At 33.1% G+C, this 21,036-nt stretch overlaps 3 protein-coding genes and 1 pseudogene across 4 annotated transcripts; all 4 read right to left on the bottom strand.

The window, feature by feature from the left end:
• Positions 1-1,912: 1,912 nt before the first annotated feature.
• LOC11425196 (receptor-like protein kinase HSL1) lies at positions 1,913-6,022 on the bottom strand. Of its 2 annotated transcripts, none has more exons than XM_024769895.2 (2): positions 3,380-6,020; positions 1,913-3,212 (listed from the first exon to the last, which is right to left on the bottom strand). In XM_024769895.2, the coding sequence occupies exons 1-2, from the start codon at positions 3,423-3,425 to the stop codon at positions 2,563-2,565; spliced, it is 696 nt and encodes a 231-aa protein (XP_024625663.1). In that variant the 5' UTR covers positions 3,426-6,020; the 3' UTR covers positions 1,913-2,562. The 2 variants fall into 2 exon arrangements, 1 of the variants encoding a protein (XP_024625663.1); XR_005642870.1 differs by having other exon boundaries at positions 2,742-3,212; positions 3,380-6,022.
• LOC112416712 (receptor-like protein kinase) lies at positions 5,050-5,868 on the bottom strand. The gene has a single exon (XM_024771049.1). The coding sequence runs from the start codon at positions 5,866-5,868 to the stop codon at positions 5,050-5,052; it is 819 nt and encodes a 272-aa protein (XP_024626817.1).
• A 1,098-nt stretch (positions 6,023-7,120) lies between the features above and the next one.
• On the bottom strand, positions 7,121-9,996 carry LOC11421659 (uncharacterized protein At2g39920-like; annotated as a pseudogene).
• A 4,349-nt stretch (positions 9,997-14,345) lies between these two features.
• Positions 14,346-19,913, bottom strand: LOC11444747 (adenylosuccinate lyase). The gene is made up of 9 exons (XM_003625180.4): positions 19,391-19,913; positions 18,405-18,620; positions 17,994-18,176; positions 17,576-17,797; positions 17,252-17,368; positions 17,010-17,153; positions 16,203-16,304; positions 15,816-15,884; positions 14,346-14,989 (listed from the first exon to the last, which is right to left on the bottom strand). Exons 1-9 carry the CDS (start codon positions 19,679-19,681, stop codon positions 14,756-14,758), a joined length of 1,578 nt encoding a protein of 525 aa, XP_003625228.2. The 5' UTR covers positions 19,682-19,913; the 3' UTR covers positions 14,346-14,755.
• Between the last annotated feature and the right edge of the window lie 1,123 nt (positions 19,914-21,036).

The raw sequence follows: 21,036 nt of genomic DNA, 5'->3' as shown, positions 1-21,036 counted from the left end.
GTAACTTCAGGAAAAGGGAAAGTATGTCTACCCTGGAGGTGAAAGTTGGAGAGCATATCATACCCCAAATTACGCGGTTTAAATATCTTGGATCCATAGTACAAAATGACGAAGAAATAAAAGCAGATGTAAGCCATCGTATTCAAGCTGGGTGGTTGAAATGGAGAAGAGCCTCAGGGGTTTTGTGCGATAAGAAAGTACCACTTAAGTTGAAAGGAAAGTTCTATCGGACAACAGTCAGGCCGGCGATGTTGTATGGTACGGAATGTTGAGCGACTAAGAGTCAACACGTGAATCAAGTAAGTGTAGCAGAGATGAGGATGTTGTGTTGGATGAGTGGTAAGACTGGACATGATAGGATTAGGAATGACACCATTAGAGAGAGAGAGAGAGAGAGAGAGAGAGAGAGAGAGAGAGAGAGAGAGAGCGGGGGGGGGTAGCACCTATAGTAGAAAAGTTGGTAGAAAATAGGTTTAGATGGTTTGGTCATGTAGAGAGAAGACCCGTAGATGCTGTCAGAAGAAGAGTAGATCAAATGGAGGAGAGTCAAGTTAGAATAGGTAGAGGAAGACCTGGGAAAACTATTAAAGAAACCATTAGAAAGGATTTAGATGTCAATGAGTTAGATTCAAATTTGATTTATGATAGAACACTATGGCGTCATTTGATCCATGATCCATGTAGCCGACCCCACTTAATGGGATAAGGCTTGGTTGTTGTTGTTGTTGTTGTATTATACCCTTATTTATTAATTTTTTCATTTTACTCTAAACTTAGGTGATTCTTTATCAAGCACAAGCATTGGGACGATGTGCAATCACGTCCATAAAAACTTTCCACCTTCTAACCTTACAACCATCTCTTAATCTATCTCTTTAAATTAATAAATAAATATATCAAATTTAATAGTTACAACTCACTCACAATTTTGGCTTAATTACACTTTTGGCCTCCTATGTTTCTCAAAGTTGTGATTTTGGCCCCCTAAGTTTACTTTTTGTTGCAATTTTAGCCCCTAAGTTTACTTTCCAAGCCCCCTAATTTCGAGTCAAAAAACAAACTTAGGGGGCTAAAATTGTCATGAGGGGCTAAAATTGTAACAGAAAGTAAACTTAGAGGACTTGAAAAGAGTTATTTTTTTAGGAGGCCAAAATCACAACTTTGGAAAACTTAAGGGGTCAAAAGTGTAATTAAGCCTAAAAAAAAGTATCTTTGGATATTAGTTATCTTCATTTAACTTTTTTTATAACAGTTTTGCATATGATAATTGAAAGGTACTTTAAGAACAGTTTTGTGCACAAATCATTACAAACAGAAGAAAACAAAAATTGTGAAAACAAATGTAATCAAAAGTAAAAATAGTAAACTAAACTGAAAATATTTTCTGAATCTAAAGCAAAGAAACTTCAGATATACATTTGCGATTTCTCTTCAACCATTATCTAAGGTATATGTGGTACTTAATACCTCATATCAATGAAGACCAGCCTCTAAATCCAGCATCAACAAGATGATTAATGGTGACATTTTGGTGTGTTCCTGACTTTGACAACAATGTTATAAACCAACCCTAGCTTGAAGGTTCTTGGATAATCTTAACATAAGCATGCGCTTTAACGTCTTTGCCTCTATGATACAATTGCTAATGTTATAATGAAAATCCAACACAAAAAAACCTGGTCAAATGTTGTAAATGGGTGAAAATCCTAATCAATTATTTTATTTTATCTTTCTTAAGGCTTCAAAGAGTGTGCTTGTACAAATATCATTTCTCATGTTTTATTGTAGTCATAAACTCTTTCATAGGTGTATGATTTTTAAGAATCATATACTTATTATATCTACAACAATAAAAGCATGTTTATTTATACCCTTTAAATCAATAAGATAACATGTATATGTTATAGGGAAACATTTAAATAATATTATATCTACAGACATTTTATTCCTTGACTATTTACTCAAAGATGCACCTCGTAGTTGTAGTACATGAAACAACCAAAACAGAATGACAGGAACAAATTATCAAATTATGGTTTGCAATATTCCATCTGTTTCAATAAAACATTATCACATGCCAGAGTCCAAGTTCATAATGGAAGTACAAAATGACTAAAAGTCACTCACGTGTGCCAAACTTGTGTACATGGATCAAAAGCTTGAAAGAAAACCTCCAGACACGGCACATATCAAGTTTGGACTGTATGAAACAAAGGTAATTCTTGTAGGAAGAGGTGTGCATGGGTACATAATGAGATTTTTTGAACCTAAAACTGACATATCAACGCTATAGGTTAAATTAGTTGGCAAAATTTGATAATGGAGATTAACTAAGGATGTTGACATGTCACTCTAATAGGCTGTTGATAATGGACAATAACTATTGTCCAGGAAGTTGTTTGATGATTCTTACGGCATTCTGAAACCTAAAACTGATATTTTTCAGATTGAGAACCATATTGTACACATAAATCCTGGTACAATTTGCAATTAATCTGTGGTTAGCAAATGCAGTCCACCATCAATTCACATCAGTTTTTTTAAGCTCTCTCTTCCTTTTGTCTACTTTTTACTAAGTTGGACAGTGACCTCAGTTTGATCCGTACTTATAGAGTAGGGTGATTTGATCTTTGAGTACAAGGATTTCTGCAGGTACCTATATTGACCCCAACGTGATAGGAAAAACCAGTTGAAAGGTTTGATAAGTATTAAACTAGTGATAGAGGGAAGGAAGATCAAACTAGGCCAAACATAGTTTATTTTTGGAACAGCTAGATTCGCTATGCTGGCGAATTTTTCAGACAAAATCTTACCATTTCCCATTAGTTTAATTACAAGTCCATCACAATATTTCACCTTATCACACCTCAGCTTAAACAAGTTCGTATTATAAAAGGCAATAACATCTTTCATGGTTGGCCTCCTTCGTGGATCCTTCTCTGTGCATTGTAATGCCAATGAAAGCACTGCATTGACTTGCTCAGCTAGTACTTCTGAATTGGGAAATGCACTTGCAAGGTAGGGATCGGCAATCTTCTCGATTTTGCCTGTTTCCAGCAATACAGATCTAGCCCAGGTCACTATGTGGGTCTCCTTCGCCTCATCATTCATAGAGGGGACTAATAATTTCTTTCTGGTTATTAGCTCGAGCAAAACAACTCCATAGCTATATACATCAGACTTTCTTCCAGGCACTATATCATAAGCATTTTCTGTCACAGATGACAAGGCAAAACTGTTAGAGAAATACTATCTTGCACAATTATACCTCTGATCTGTGTTGGAAAACAAACTCATTGCCACATCCTAGAAATCAAACTATTATTTGCAATTAAAGGGTGATGAAATTCAACAGTAATATGAATGAATAGTAAATTACCGGGTGCAATATAGCCAGGGGTACCAACAACGCGTGATGAAAGCATTTTCCTGGTTTCAGAATGACTATAAGAATCCTCAAACAACTTCCTGCGTAGGGCAGTGCCAAAATCAGCTATAATAGGCTCCAAATTGTCATCAACAAGTATGTTAATTGGTTTGATGTCTCGGTGCACTATTGGTGGAACACAATCATAATGCAGATAAGCTAGTCCTTGAGCAATTCCAACAGCTAAATTAAACCGAACATTCCACGTTAAGGGTGGTGGGGGTTTCTTTTCATGCAAAATATTGTAAAGGCTTCCATTGTCAATGAAATCATATATGATTAAATATCGTCCAATCCAGTGGTTACGATATTTGATTAAATTTCAATGCCTAATCATTCTAAGGACTTCAATTTTGCTGCGCATGATACTTAGCCACCTTTGCTTGTTCCATCCAAATTGAACCTTCTTTATGGCACAAACACGTCGATAAACTATGGCTTTGTACACAATACCAATAATATATTGATCATTTAGGTTCTCTGTAGCTTCCAACACTTGATCATGAAGGTCAGGCAGCTTCCTTTCCGTATGGGACTGTTGCTTAGGATCAGATCCCTTTTTCAATTCATTTCTACGGAGGTATGTTAGAATTATTATCACCGCCACACCAGAAACAAATATTGAGGGTCCAAGTTCTATCATCACAATTTGAACATTAATGATACCTTTGTGATCAGTTGGTTTGTAGATACATGGATTTATAAAACTAGTTTTAAAGCAATTCAAACATCTAACACATAGGAGAGGATTACCCATGAACGATGACGGTGAGGAATTCAATAACCTAATTAGACGTGTTGGTACAGAACCATTGAAAAGATTGTAATAAATATTGACCTCAATTAATGAAACAAGACCTTCAAGAGCATCTATGCTTCCTGTCAAATTGTTCAAGGATATATCCAAGCTTTGCAGCAGTCCTAGCATCCCAATTTCTGAAGGAATACCACCTGTCAATCCATTATCACTCAGATTCAATCCATAAAACAGATTATGCAATGTTCCCATTGATCGAGGAATTTTGCCTCCGAACGAATTTCCACCAAGTTGTAACTCACTAAGGTTGCTAAATTCTGCCAAAAACCCTGGGATACCCCCTGTGAAATGATTATCTCTCAAGACCAATGTGCTTATGCCTCTCCAACTTATCAAACTTGATGGGAATGATCCATTTAGGAAATTGAATCCCACGTCAAAACGATCCATGTTAGTACAATTTGAAAAAGAGGCAATGGACCTTCCAAGTTGTTGTGAGAAAGATCCAAAATCACAAGATTCACAAGGTTTCCCAGCTCTAATGGTATGAGCCCTGCAAATTTGTTGCTTGACAAATTAATGTATGTAAGATTAGTGTAATTTCCCAAACTTGATGGTATCGGTCCACCGATACTGTTCTTGCTCATGTCCATGTATTTCAGGTTCATATTACTTTCAAAATCGGGAAGAGACCCGGTGAAATTATTTTCATTGAAAAACAATCAGAGTTTCACATCTTCCTATATCAGAAGGAATGCCACCTTGAAGTTGATTAATTCCGACGTTGAGGTCTAACAAATGCTTTCCAAAGCAAAGATTTGGTGGGATATTACCATTAAACTTGTTATTCATACGTCCAACTTCACTAAGGTATTGTTGATTCCCAAGCTTTGAGGAATGACTCCTGAGAACTGATTGATGAGATATTTTTTAGATACCTGAGGTTCGTCATTTCGAAAGGTAGTTCCCCAGAGAGGCTGTTGTGGTGAACCAAGATATGCACAAGGCTTGAAATTCTCCAAATACTGGCCTGAATTTTTCCTCTCAAACGGTTGAAAGACAATTCAAGGTCCTCTAGTTTACTGCAGTTACCAAGAGATGAAGGAATAGTCCCTGAAAACATATTACCATATAGATAATACAGTCTCAATAGATGAGTCAAGTTTCCAATATTGGTTGGAATATTTCCACTAAGAAGGTTATTGTGCAGGCTCACTTCTTCAAGGGAAGGAATTTCAAATAAAGAATCTGGAATTTCACCAGTCAACAAATTGGAAGACAATCTCATAGACTTTAAATTTCTTAGCCTTTTCAAACTATGCGGTATCTTTCCATTAAATCTATTCTCAGAAAGGTCTAACTTCTCTAGCAAACTACAGTTGCTTAACTCTGAAGGCACCTTTCCTGAGAAATTATTACCAAACAACAAAAGATTCTCCAAATGATAAAGGTTTCCAATTTCTGGTCCAAGTTGACCAAAAATCTCATGACTATTAAGGTTAAGTGAAATCAAATTCTGCTTACGGTCGCATTGAACACCAAACCATGAACATGGATCGGAATCAGAAGCCTTCCAGCTAGAGTTGATGAGAGGAGGAACAAAGGTCCAGTGAGTCAAGAGTGACAACAAAGTCAACCCATAAGAGTTAAGAGTAAAACCACCATGCAAGAAGGAAATAATCATCAACAATAGTGTAATAATTCTAAAGAAGCACTTAGTTACCTTGTCACGTTTCAGGGAAAGATTTTGGAGCTGGTGAATGAGATTGTTTTGTTCTTTGAGTTGATGTGTCCAATGTAGTAGTTTTCTGTTGCTGTGTGGGTCATTTGTTTCTCCTTTTGATTATTAAAACATATTTGTTGGAAATTCCACTTTCGTTGCGGTCCGCCCTTACGTAAAGCTGTCAAAACGGACTACCTGGCTCGTTTAGGGCCAGCCCTAACGGGCTTCATGCTTTATCGGGCCGGGATAAAAAGTCCGGTTGAAAAATGGGCTTGAAATATACTACCCGAGCCTAGCCCTACACGGGCCGGCCCGTATTAAAATTACATTTTTTAAAAAAAAAACTACTATAAAATACTCTTATAAAATTTCTTATAAATAATATTTTTAATAAATTGTAAACATTTTCGTACAAACGTCGTAAACTACAACGGCGAGGAAATCAATTTTAAATAAATTACATACATTATGGTTATAGATATTTATATATTTGATCTTTAAAATTATAAATAATGAAACGAGTAAATATAATTTTATATTACTTTTATATTTGTGTTAAATCATAGAATTTTCACTTTTATTTTTTACTTTGATAATCAACTAAGTAAAGAATTATTTAAAAAAATATATAATTTATAGGATTTTTTTTGTCATGCGGGTTAACGGGATACCCGCGGCCCGTTCGGACTAGCCCTAACGGGTACCTGGCCTTTTAGGGCCGGGCTGAAAAGCCCTATAAAAATTAGGGCTCAATATTTAAGGCCCAAGCTCTATAATTAATCGTGCTAAATGGGCCAGCTCGTTTTGACAGCTCTAAGCCTTAGCCACCTAATTGCGGCATTTGGTTTGTTTTATTGGACCTTCACTGTGTCGAGTTTGAAGATGTGGATTTAGTCTCACATTGTTTTACAAAGAGTGGCATTGTGTGGAGAGAAAGTAGAGAATTTTCTTAGCGTTGAGAATTTTCTTTACTGCAGGCGTTTATCTTTGTAGCCTCAAAAAGCCAAATTTAAATTCGCTTGGTTGGAAATTGACCCTGCAGTTGTGATTCATATTTAGTAGTTTTCTACGTTTCTCACTAATTCTCCATATTTTGTCATGCATGTGTTCTTGGATTTAATATACAAAATTTGGATTACTTGCAGACAATCCTTTTCAATCTCCACATATACAAATTGAAAGTTATGCAACCATTTAAGTTTATATACAAACATTGGAAAAAATTGCAAACTTTAATTACATTATTTGAAGTACAACTAAAAATTATTTTACAAAATTGAGATAATTTGAAATCAAATTTACAAAGTATGTATTTGGTTCGTGTCCAGAACCCTTACAACTGCAGCAGAACACCTCATTGACCTGGAAGCTACTCTTTGTAGCTTAGAAAATCACCGTGAAAAGGTATGTCATTGTCACCGTCCCATGGTGGTGACCAAGCGCTCATTTTTTAATATACAGAAAAATATTTATCGAACCAAAAACTCTATAGGATAAAACCTAGTATTCAGCACCTATGCTCTCCTTTGAGGCTCAAACATGTCACATATGATACTTTCGCATTCCTGTATCTGCATCTGTAACAGTCAAAATATCCACATGACTGCTTATGATACTTTTTATCCTGAATCCCTTTGTCTGTATCACATTCCTTTGTCTAGAAAAATATTCATTTGCTTTGGTAGAATCCTCATCTTCTGCACTGCAAAAATAGAACATATTGCTGCTTAAAATGTGATTCTCACATACTTTGTGTATGTTTGGTACAAAGTGTAGCAATATACTAGCAAACAAGTCACATATACTTTGTTAATGAACAATGAGTTTGTCAAAATCACGGTGGTATCATAATTTTGTCGAAGCTCTAAAGTGTAGCTTTTATCAAAATCACAGTGGTTCAATGTGATTTTTACAATCGCACTGTCAATCCAAACATGTACTTTGTAATCAAATATAATCTTAAATAAAAATAATTAAATGCATAGTAATTAACAATTAAATAAACAATAAATCGAAGACACCCTAGATATCTATAAAACAACATTTGTGGTTTTTCGTCAACCATTATCTAGGGTATATGGATGGAACATAATACCTCATCATCAATGAAGACCAGCCTCTAAATCCAGCTTCAACAAGATGATTGATGGTGACATTTTGGTGTGTTCCTGACTCTCTTGATAACAAAATTATAGACCAACCACTAGCTTGAAGGTTCTTGTATAATCTTAACATAAGTATTTGCTATAAATTCTTTGCGTCGATGATACAATTGCTAATGTTGTTATAAAGAAAATCCAACACCAAAAGAAAGCCTTGTCAATTTACTGCTAACAAAATATGCAGATTGGTATCAATCTGGATTAGCTACATAAAAAATGTACAATAATTACATTTGAGCTGTTATAGCATGAATGTAAATTAGTAAACTAATGCAAATTGGAGTAAAAATTTATTAAGACACAAACATTCCAGCTGTCCTAGATCTTAGTATTTTTGCATATTCAACATTATCTAGAATCAAGGTACATAATGGATAGAGGATGTGCTAATACTATAAACAAAGTTCATGAAGATTCAGATTACAAGTCTTCAAAATTTTCATATGAAATTACATCTTCAAAGTGGTGAAATGTACTATCATATTGCAAAACCGGGATCCGAATTACTTGCAGTTAAGAATCTACACAGTCAGACAAATCGAACGTCTGAATTTTGAGTATGAAAAATAAATATCAAACACAAATTCAAAACTATGCATCATGAGCCGTCTCGACTTTAAGTTTTCCGACTAAATGAAATCCAAATCCCAAAAACTAAACTAATAGAAATAAAATCTTAAATGATAAAATTACCTTAGTAACAACAAATTGGAAGAATGAGGATTCCATTGAAAAAGGCTATCTATGTCTATGACGCCACATCAAGACCATCTTCTGATGGTTTAACACCATTGAAGTAATCCTCAATCACAGATTTTGTTGAATCCAAGTCTCTTACATATTGACCACCTTTGATATATTGTAAAGCCAGGTCTTTACAAATGTTAGGAACATTATATTCTTCCAAATTATTGAGCTTAGCATGCAGAGAATGAATTTTGCAATAACTATAGTCATCATTAATATTCCTAAGCTCAATAACTCCACCATTGCTATTTTGACATGATTGTAGCATCATTGCCATTGAAACTAGCAGAGTGACTAATAAAAGTCCAAGTGTAGCAAATCCAGCAATGAAGATTGTGGCAGAAAATGATGTGATGTAGAAACCTGATTCAAGCACAAAACTGCTCCCCATCTCTGAACAAGAAAAAAACAGGACCAAAAATTAGTTGAATATAAATCCAATGAATTTCTGTTTGCTCGAATCGTGTGATTAAGAACGAGTAAATCATTAATTTAGTCCTTAAAACTATAGGGCAGGTCTCCAAAATGACTTTTGAATATGAAAATTCTCGACCACGCTAGTCTTTTTTCTAGATCAGTTAGTCGGCTATATTGACTGATCCAAAATGACTAGTATGATTGAAAATTTTCAATTTCATTGATATAGGCGACAGAGTTCCTCGTCCCCTACAATTTCAAGAACTAAAACGATGAACCGTTAATGAGCAGAATCTACCATATAGGTGATAATAATTGTTGATCATATTCATACCAGAACCAGCTGAGAGACTCCTTGTAGAATACATATGCTCATGGCCATAAGCAGACATAATAACACTCCAAGCTTAATTTATTAGGATCCAATTCAAATAACAAGCTTAAAACTTACTTCAAGTAATCCAAGGTGTGTCCTGGCCATTCATAACCTCCAGTTTCATTGAAAAATTATGAACAAAGCTCATAAAAGTTTCTAGTCCTAAACAACATTAATTGCTCTAAACAAATTAAGGTGGAAGAAAAAGAGTGGACACTGACCCAAATAATGTTGTTTGTTATATTACACCGATAAGATTCTAACACAACATGAGCAAAACAACCATGTTGTGAGCATGTGTGCAAGTTAAGCCTGTGATTTGGGAAGGTAGGGAAAGAAAAGAGCACCTAGGACAGAAATTATTATTAATATGATGTGGACAAAGTGAATTATGGATGAAAGATGATGTTCTAATTAGAATAATGTACAGCTAAGACTTTGAATTTAACGTGGCTTTCCATGATTGGTTAGTGACATATTTTTTATTCTAGCATACATAGGAAAAAAATTGGCCATCTTATCTACACCACCATAATTAAATTTTAAAATGTCTTTAAATTAAATTCTAAAATCATCTATATTCTATAACCATTTCTCAATGGATTTGGAATCTTTATAATGGAAAAAACATACATTTACGCGCATATTTTGATATCGACAATTAATCTACAATAAGATAGTTCAGAATACACAGTTATAAATAAAACGATCTTGACTACTCATTTGCGATAAGACGGTTGAGATAAAAAAATCATGTGACATAATTACTTCATTAAACCCATGGTCCCTACTATGTCTTTACATTGTCAAAACTCCAAAAAAAATTCACTTCGATGGTATTTCTCTAAACAAAATTTTACTATTATCTTCCTCTAAGATTATACTCCCTCCGTTCCTAAATAAATGACCTAATTGACTCTAACACACATACCAATGCATATGTTTTATCTTTGATATCTTCAATTCTCTACTAAAAAAAATTATAAAAATTTAATATTTTAAAAATACTCATCGAGACGAATCCAACAACATCTTACATGATATTATTTATCTTTGTGAATTAGTAGAAAAATATGGTCAAAGTATATCAAATCAATAATGCATATTGTCAACTAAGTCATTTATTAAGGGACGGAGGGAGTACTAGTAGTAGTATTAATTTCTCTTGTGACGGTATAATAATTATTAACTTTAAAAATGCTAATCATTAGTCACTGTCTAGACCATAGTTTTGAAAACCGGACCGGCCGGTCGAACCGGTCCGACCGTGAACCGGAGGGGTAACCGGTTCGGTTGACATATTGGATCGGTCATGCATTTAAACCGGTGAGAACCGGCATGAACCGGAAAAACTCGGTTAAAACCGACGGTTTAATGAGCTGACCGATTTTTTTAATGAACAATTGTTTTATATATAAAAAAAATAGAAAATTGGTGCAACTGGGGATCGAACAGGCGTGCATGCATTCACTAAGACACTAAGAACCACTTCACCACTTTTATTTGTTGTGATAAAATATTGATTCATATTGATTATATATTAATTCAAAATACCATATTGATTTTCCATTCACATTTGAACTTGTATTGTCTTTTTTTTTTTTTTGCATAATTTGTATTTTCGTCATTTTTTTTTAATAACTTGTATTTTGTCTTTCTTAAAAATTAAAAAAAAAAAACATGTATTCTCTTTTTATTTTTTTATTCTATCTTCATAGTATATTATACAAGTAAACGTTTCTATTTTTTTAAATGGAACCAAGCACTCTTTTTTATTTTAAGGAACCAAGCTCACTTTTATCATTTAAATATTATTGTCCGACATCTCAAATATTTTAATAAACATTTTTTTTACAATATTTTTTTTGAAAGAATAGTTTTATTTTACTATATTTATTTGAATATGTATTACTCTTTTCGTCCATATATTTAAACATCCATTTGATTTTATTTTTGTCCTTAAATGTAAACCTTTTTTAAATTACGACACTCATTAATTATTTTAGTTTCTAAAGTGACCGAGTCACCGATTCAATCCGAGTTAATCCGGTTAAATAACTGTATAAATTTAATCTAAGGACCGAGTTATCTAACCGAGTCATCCGAGTGGTTCCGATTCAGTCATGCGGTTCGACCAATGACTCAGTGGTTCGACCATTGACCCATTGACCCAGTATCCCCGCCGAGTCGATGACCGAGCCGAGTTTTAAAACTATGGTCTAGACTCTAGATTGTAGCTCCCACAAGAAATATAATTACACCTAAAGCCACCTGGCAAGGATCCAATGGTAGGGTAAAGCAAGCAGTAGTGACTAGATTCAAGATTCCAAGAGTTCTACGTAATTTATCATCTATAAAATAAAGAATTAAATATGTTTTTGATTCCTATAAATGTTAATTTTTTATTTTAATCACTCTAAAAATTTTATTTAACTTTTGGTCTCTCAAAAATTTTCTATCTTCACTTTTAGCCCCTCTTTAAATGTAGAATTCATATTTTTGAATAAAATTTTGCAGAAAAATTCATAAGATTATAAGAATCTCTCCAAAAAAACAAATTAAAATTTTTTAAGAAAACATGAATTTAATATTTTTAACGGTTAAAAATTCATAATTAATTTATGTTTGGTTAAAAAATTCTAATTTATTTTGGGAATTGTTTTTACAATATTATACACATTTATGCATAATTTCATTAAAAAATACAAAAATTTAATTAAAAATAGTGACCACAAGTAGTGATTGAAAATTTTATAGAGCTGAGAGTTGAAGGAAAATTTTAGAGGAACTAAAATAAAAAGTTGATATATTTATAGGAATCAAAAACATATTCAACCTTAAAATAAAACACTAAAACAAACATCAGACACAACATTGATACAAACACGTAAATGAACATGAAACACGGCATTGATACGAACACGTAAATATTGGTTAAAAAATGACAAAGTGAATTAAGTAAACAAAATTACATCAATTCAAAAAAAAAAAATACATGTGTTAGTTGTCGGACATTGGTATGTATCGGACACCAAATTTTTAGTAGAAGTGTTGGTGTTCTAGAGTACTTGTAATTTATAACAATAATTTATAAATAAATGCACAAATAATCCACATGGCACATGGTATATCAGAGGAATTCCCTTCCAAATGCAATCAACGTCATTCATCAGTTAACCAAGACGGAACAAGTGCACAATGGAGTAAATTCTCATGATCAGGATGTTTGCCAAATCTACATTTTCATTTGGATTTTTCTTTATGAATGTAAAAATGTGGATTTGGCTACCTTCGGTATTGTTCCATAACTCTTCGTAATACCATCACATCACATGCTTAGTTTTGGTAACTATAGGATCTTTGCCAAATCCACATTTTCACTTGGACATTTTTGTGAATTTCTTGCATTCACCAATTATCTTTTTTATTTTGGATTTGATTTATTAAAATAAGAAATATGGATAGTTCAAGTTCTTAAATTGTGTGCTCTTCAAGCCCCCATTGTGGGGATCTCAATTCATGTAATCAAAATAACATGTAGTTACATGTATTAATTGATCTCGATCATTAATTTAAGATTCGTTGAGATGAATAACTATGCATTTCGGTTATTGCATCAAATCTGAATTCAAAGCTTATGGTTAGAGAAATTATCCACTACATATAAATTTAGGGAAATGCTAAAGAGTGTCCTTAGGGCATTGGATAAAGGAACAAAAATAGAAATTGTGTATTAGAAAGTGATAAAAAGTGATCAAGTCAACTTGTAAAAAGTTTACAAATAGTTGTTTCCAATATAAAGTTACTAATTTTGGTTACCTTAATCATTGCCCTGACAGCATTGGTTAGCAAAACCCATAAACTTAAGAGACCTTGTCAAACACATTTCAATAGTTAAGTGAAAACTGAAATTTGGTCAGAAAAACAAACTAATGGTTTCCTCCTAATCCATGTGAAATGTTGGGTACATATTGTGTTATTGGGAAAAATTACAACCTGCGGCTGCAAAATTGAAATAGAACTGTGCAAGTTCCCTAAAATAAATAAAATAATAAAAATGGTGCTTATAAGATATATTTCTCTAAAAAAAAATAGATATTTATAAGATGCTCATATTTTGAAATCAAATAGATTTTTAAATTTGTTCTAAATACTACAAGAGAAGAAAAAAAATTCAAACCCCTTTTACCCAAAGAAAAAAACTCAATTGTTAATTATGAATAGAGTTCACTGGTCTGCATTAAACATTCTCACAAAGTGTCAGAACAACATAAATGAATCTAAACAAATTGATAATGATTCTTGTACTAGAGAAATTGCTGTCACAAAAAATGCTTGGAGGACAGTCATGGTGTTTCAAAATATGAACCACCAAGATTCCCAGTGCTGCAATTACAACCAGAGAATAACAATAAAAAGGTTCATTCATATCTTGATATCATAATATGCTTTAAGAATTTGTCCTTTTATCTTTATTTCATCTCAAAACGCGGTGCCACTGCCAATCTAATGTAGTGCTCAATAATTGATTAAATTTAAAATAAAATAAAAAATTATTTAATTACCTTTGACAAAATTGATTCAACAGAAACTCAATTATTTGTTTTATAAAAATAACCCTTAGGCTATGTTTGATTAATCGTGTAAAAATACATTGAACCACAGAAACATGTAAAAATTGAAGGAATTACAGTTCATTTCACATACAATTGAAATTGAAATCCCAATCACATTCATATGAAAAGAGAAATGAAATTTTCCTAATGCATTTAGATATTTGGAAAATAGATTTCAGAAATTCTGTTATTTTGGAGTCAATCCATAGCTGGATTGTTTGAATTATCAGACCTATGCTCTTATTAAGGTCCAACACTTCCGAATTGCAACAAACTCGACAACAATACAATTTACCTATCAGTCAAAACTTAAATCCTGAATATCATTCTACATCACTATGGTTTTTCATAATCACCGAATCATGCCCTTTTTCATAAATGAAACAACTTATCTGAAGGTTCGTTTACCGACTGATGATCATCGATGGTGAGTATCAGGTCACAAAATTGCATTGTCATTTGTCAGCAAAGTAGTCTCTCACTAATTAATCAAAATCTCAATAGAACTGATTCAAGTTTCAACTACTTGTTTATGAGATTACTCCGTTCAAAATATTATTCACTTCATGTTCTACAGTTCTGGCCAACTCAACGGCTGATCCAACGTAAGTGTGTGGCGTTAACTTTAAGAGATAGGCCTTTGCATCTTGTGGAATATCTAAGCCTTCGATGAAGTCTCTTATGCTCTCTTTGGTAATTGCTTTTCCTCTTGTTAGCTCTTTTAACTTCTCATAAGGCTCGGGAACACCGTATCTCCGCATAACCTAAATAAAGAACTTGCATACTATATTATTATTGCAGGATTTTGAAAGGTTAATAGCAACAAGCAACAACAAAAGGTAGGGGCGTAGGGCTGTTAAAAAAACCGTTTAGTTCGTGAACTATCCGTCACAGCTAGGTTCCCTTCGGTTCGGTTATTGTTTTTTTCAGAGTTATAATATTCAATATGGTTCAGTTTTTGGTTTTTCTTCAACAGTTTTAATTATCAGTTAAGAATAGCAATTTGGTACAGTTCGGTTCACAAAGAATCAGCTCGGTTCAAAAAAGTACAGTTTGGTTCTTTTGTAAAGGTAGTTCTAATTCAATTCAAAACCACGAAACAGGTGCACTTAACCTTTATACCATTTCGGCTCATGACAAACCATTAACGGCTTGGTTTAGTTTTACTTTTACCAAACTAATACTGTAATACAACAATCTGATTTCCTTTGTGAAGTGAACCATGAAAAGTCCTAAATGAAGTATGCATCAAAGAAAAGCACACTAATTTGAACACATTCCATCCTAAAACATCAGTATCATTGCAAATTTATATTGAAAACAATAATTGACTCGATTAGTATTTGTAGTTGTGGAAGTATTTAATAAAATTTTAAACTAGATTAACAAGCCCTTTCCCCCATAATGTGTCATCAGCTAGTAAACTTTTAAGAAAAAAACTCTCCTAATGTTGTTCTACCAAGTACACAGCCACACATCGTGCACTGAAGCACTTCAATGGACTCAAGTCACAAATATATTTAAGGCATTCAATATAATATAAAAAATATTAAACTAGATAAAAATGTAAAGACAGAAGAATATAAATACCGTCTGGATTGGTTCAGCAAGCACCTCCCAGCACTGGTCCAAGTCTTCGCTTAAGCGAGATTCGTTGACCTTGTGAAATGTTAATTATAACATTTACAAGAAAGCTCAATGAGTAAGTGAAAGCAGACTGTTTTTTCTCAAGATTTAATAGGAAAACACAAGAAAATTGTACTGTAGTTGTGCAAATAATCAATGACTGCAACACTGTACATACATCCTCCTCGTATAAACAGTATACTAACTACAATGAATCTAATAGTTGGGGCAACAAAATGTATAGCAATAATAATAATAAATATAACTATAATGTTTTATTATCATTAAAGATAATCATGCACAAACTAAAAAAAAATAAAAGTAGCACAAATCAAATGTTGGATTGCACACCTGAAGCTTCCCAATTCCTTGAAGTGTGCTTTTATATGCAAGAAGAGAGTGACCAAAATTTACACCCATGTTCCTTAAGACAGTTGAATCAGTCAAATCCCTCTGCAAAACAAAAAAGCACAAACTAAAAAGTATTACTTCTAAGATCTACTTGCTATTGAGAACTTAGAAGGGATCAATGAGATAAATAGGGGAAATCAGAATAGAGGGATTTAATTTGTAATGGGATAGCTTTCGTGTGAAAGGAGTGGTTTAGAATAAAGAGAAAACACTTGGGAAGAATTATATTTTCCATTTTCTATTCAATTTCAATAAAACAGTTAATTTTTTTTATTCTTTTATGACAATTCGGTCTGAATTTTGTTTGTATCAGCAGTTGGCACACAATTAGACTATCACCTACACTAAATTATGATAAAAGGTCCATACACTAGGATAGCTTAGGTCACTCTTTCACGCAAGCACGCACACACACATTACTAAACAAAACTATACTAACCACTTTCAGAAGATGTAATTTTGTAAAAGGATTTCATTTACATACAATGTCAGAGTAAAGATTTTTTACACGAAAAATCAACCATGATAGTCAGATCAATAAAAATATTTGATTATAATCATAACTACTTCTAAAGTCACACATATGATTGGTTGTGATTTACTGACAATGTAAACTTTTTATACCGACAGTGTATCAAAATTAAACTCATTGTAAAATCTTCTCAGTGTCATAGTTTAGAATAATGCCAACACATAGTCATTGGAATAAAACAACGAACATTAAAATCAAACTAAAGTAAGTCTTGCCTGCCAACGTGAAATCGGCAACTTCATGCTTAGATGAGAAAAACCTCCATTAGCCACACCTAAGTTGCCTTCGCTGTTCTCAAAATCAATGGGATTCACTTTGTGAGGCATAGTTGAAGACCCGATCTCCCCAGCCTTAGTGGTCTGCAAAAAAAACCAGTTATGAAAAATGAAAATGATTGTTGTTTTGCTAAAAAGTAGGGTGCCACCCTGGTCATTAGATAATGTATTAGAAAACTCACCTGCTTAAAGTAGCCCAAAGATATATAGCCCCATACGTCTCTGTCAAAGTCGATTAGTATATTGTTGAATTGAATGAATGAATGAAAAATCTTTGCCATGTAGTCATGGGTTTCAATCTGTTAACCAAAGGGAGTAATATAATCAGAAGGAATCATGAAATTACCATCTTGTGAACAAATCAGTATGTATGATTAAATGATTGTTATCTCCTAGTGCTAACTTCAATTTTATACGCACTCAAGATATAACTATATATGTGTAAAACTGTGTTAAACCAGAATAGAACAAAAGGAAATAAAAATAAGAAAAATTTGATAACACACCTGAGCAACATAAGGATTAAAACCTAATCCAAGAGACTGTACAAACTCTTGTGCAATGCAAGGCCAGTTAACATCAGGATATGCAGCAAGATGTGCATTGTAATTTCCAACTGCACCGGCAAACTTCCCCAAAATCTCAACCTGAGATAGTTCCATCCTTTCTCTGCTTAGCCTCACAGCAAATATTGCTATTTCCTTCCCCAAAGTTGTTGGTGAAGCTGGCTGAAGAATATCACAGAAAAATCACCAAGTTCAACCAAGACGGTTTAACAATGAAAATCTGGCAACTAATAAAATTGAAGAATAATAATGTTAACGAACTAAAATAGTTGCTGAGTCAGCATTATTTTCAATATTACAATCTACAATAGTACATTGATTCTTAAATAATCAAGTAATAATGCACAAATCAGCTTACCTGGCCATGAGTGCGAGAAAGCATAGGAACATCGGCATTGTCTTTGGCCATTGTACACAAAGCTTTGATTATTTTATCCATGACAGGAAACATAACAGCATTCATTGCTTCTTTCAGCATCAAAGCATGAGCAAGGTTATTTATATCCTCGGATGTGCAAGCAAAGTGGAAAAACTCAAGCACCTGTTGAAAAATATTTGTTTAAAAATTACACAATGTCATCAAAGGTCTCTTTGGAATAGTTATTTGAGCTAATCTACTGATATAAGCACTTGTGATAGCTTATGGGAACATCTGATCACATGTACATAAGTGTTTCATTAAATTGTTTATCCAAACAGACCCAAAACTCAAACAGAAAGTAATGTACAATCACAAAGCACAAAAAAATAACATAAAGTTAATCGCAACCTTGGCAATTTCAGCATTTGATTGGCACTTCTGTTTCAAGAAATACTCCACAGCTTTAACATCATGATTCGTAATCCTCTCAAATTTTTTAATCTCCTTAACATCATCTTCACTAAAGTCATCAATCAAACCTTTTAAGAAAGACTTGGCATCTTCACTAAAGGCAGGAACCTCGGTGACTTCATTAATTTCAGAAAGCTTCAGCAACCATTTAATCTATAACAACATAAACACAAACATAACATTAGAAAAACAATAAAAAAGAGTTTTTTAAACAAAAGGGTGTCCAATATCTGTTGAATATGACTCATATATAGACACAGAAATGTGGCAAGGGGCAGGAGAGATGAGCTGGCAAAGGTTCCTTATCCCACGGTACGCTTCAGGGATATTGTTCTAGCCATGATATTGTTTATATTACTTGTAACATTGTAAACCCTAATTCACTCAAATAATATTCGGAACTGTAGCTACTCTATAGTCGCATAGGCAGACACAATTGGCCGAATTGCGTAAACAAACGATTGTGTTCCATTGATTGCGAGCTACATTATCTTTAATCTTCTGTTACTAGTTTTTGTTCTAAGAAAATTGAAGAAAAATAGATAACAGGTACCTCAACAAATACAATGACCCTATAGTACTTGAGTCCATATATAAACACAAACATAACATTAGAAGCATGATAAAAAGGAGTTATTTAAGCAAAGGGTAGTGAAAAAATCGAAAAAAAATAATGGGGTACCTCACCAATGACCCTATAGTAATTCACTCCATATAAACACAAACATAACATTAGACAAATAATAAAAAACAGTTCTTTAACAAAAGGGTATCAAAAAAATTAGGAAAAAACTATAGGGTAACTTAGCAATGATCCTATAGTAATTGAGTTCATATAAACACAAACATAACAATAAAAAAGGGCACTTTAAGCAAAAGGGTTATCAAAAAATGAGAGAAAAAAAAAGGAAAAAAAGTTGTACCTCAACAATGACCCTAAAGTAATTAAGACCATATTCACTCATGAAAGGAGCTAATTCTTGAACTTTTTGACGATAACGACCGTCTAATGGAGATAAAGCTGTTAAAGTAGAGAGTTCAAAGTCGCCGGAATGAGGTCGGAACATGTTAGTGTTGCTGGTGGCGATGAGGGATTTGGAAGTGAAGTGAGAGGGAAAAGAGAAGGAAAGATGGGAAGAAGGAAAAGGGTGTGTTGGTTTTTTAGGGTTGAGGGGATTGAAGGTTCGAATTTGGGTGGTGTTAGAGAGTGCCATGAGTGAGGTTTTGAAGTTCGGAACAAAAGCTTCGAGCTATGGCTTACCTTACCTTATTTGATGACAAGAGGCGAGAGGAAGAGTGAGCTGCTGGAGGAAGTGATTCCGGCGAGCTGGTGCTTGGTGGAGGAAGTGAGTGAACCACGGTGTTTGGGTTTCCGGCGATTCTCGGCTGGAGGAAACAAATGAAACGTGAATTGGAAAGAAGAAGCGTGAACCACACTGTGTTATGCATACCAAAGGCTAAAATTGTAATTTTTGTGGGCCTAGAAAGATATAGGGGGGCTTAAAAAGTATCTAAAACCAAACGTATAGACTAAAGTAAAAAGTGCCAAGGTTTTTTTTTTTTTTTGTCAAGCAAAGGTGGCAAGGTTTTATAAAACAAAAACGTAAATATTTTTGTTTAAATAATGAATATTTTGTTATTTTATTTTATTTTATATAGAACTTATAAAACTGGTTGAACCCCGATCCGACCCCGATTGAACCTTTGAACTTCGAACCCATGCATATATCGGTTTAATGTCCTGTCCAGTTTTGATGGCCCCGTTTGGATTGACTTATTCGAAGCTTATGTGGGTTTGTCTACTAACATATGTTTTTTTAAAGGTGTTTGGATAAATCAATAAAATCAGCTTATCACAATTTCATAAACTGTTTATGTCATATTTTAATAAGCTCAAATTTTAAACTTAACATATAGCTTGTTACGCAGCTTATACAAATGAGAGGACGTGCTTCGACTCTCGCTGCACTTTTTCCAAAACCTGTATTTTATTTATTGTATATAATTAATCTTTTATTGTGATTAGCCATATAGTTATCTTTGTTTTATCTTTATGTAAGTAATAAAGTAACACACGTAAGACGTAACTATCAACAAGAAAATAAAGACTTTTTCAACAAAGATATAGGACTATAAAACTTTTACCTATGTTTAATTATTTCTTTGCATTGTTATATTTTTTTTAAAGGGTAATTAGATTATTACACTTATTAAGAATGGTGATGTTTCCACTATTTATCTGCATCTCTAATGTTTATTTTGTTCTATTTGAATATTGATGATTTTTTATAAGGTAAAATAAGTTTTTGGTCCTTATAAATATATATAATTTCATTTAATCTTAATATAAAAAGGGACATATTTTGATCCCATAAAAAATTTCAGCACATAGTTTTTGTCCTTATTAAATTAAAATTTGTGAAGTTATGCTTAAACTTTTAAATTTTTGAAAGTTTTTTGACAGACTTGTTAAGAATACTATAAAAAAAACTATTTTCCCAAAAATTATAACTTTTTATCATCTAAAGAATTAAATATGATTTTTTTAAACATCAAAATTTCAAGATAA

Source organism: Medicago truncatula, chromosome 7 (genome assembly GCF_003473485.1).
Source record: "Medicago truncatula cultivar Jemalong A17 chromosome 7, MtrunA17r5.0-ANR, whole genome shotgun sequence".
In the NCBI taxonomy this organism is placed as follows: Eukaryota; Viridiplantae; Streptophyta; class Magnoliopsida; order Fabales; family Fabaceae; genus Medicago; species Medicago truncatula.
Note: the sequence above shows the minus strand (reverse complement) of the source record. Positions and strands in the feature narration are given on the sequence as shown.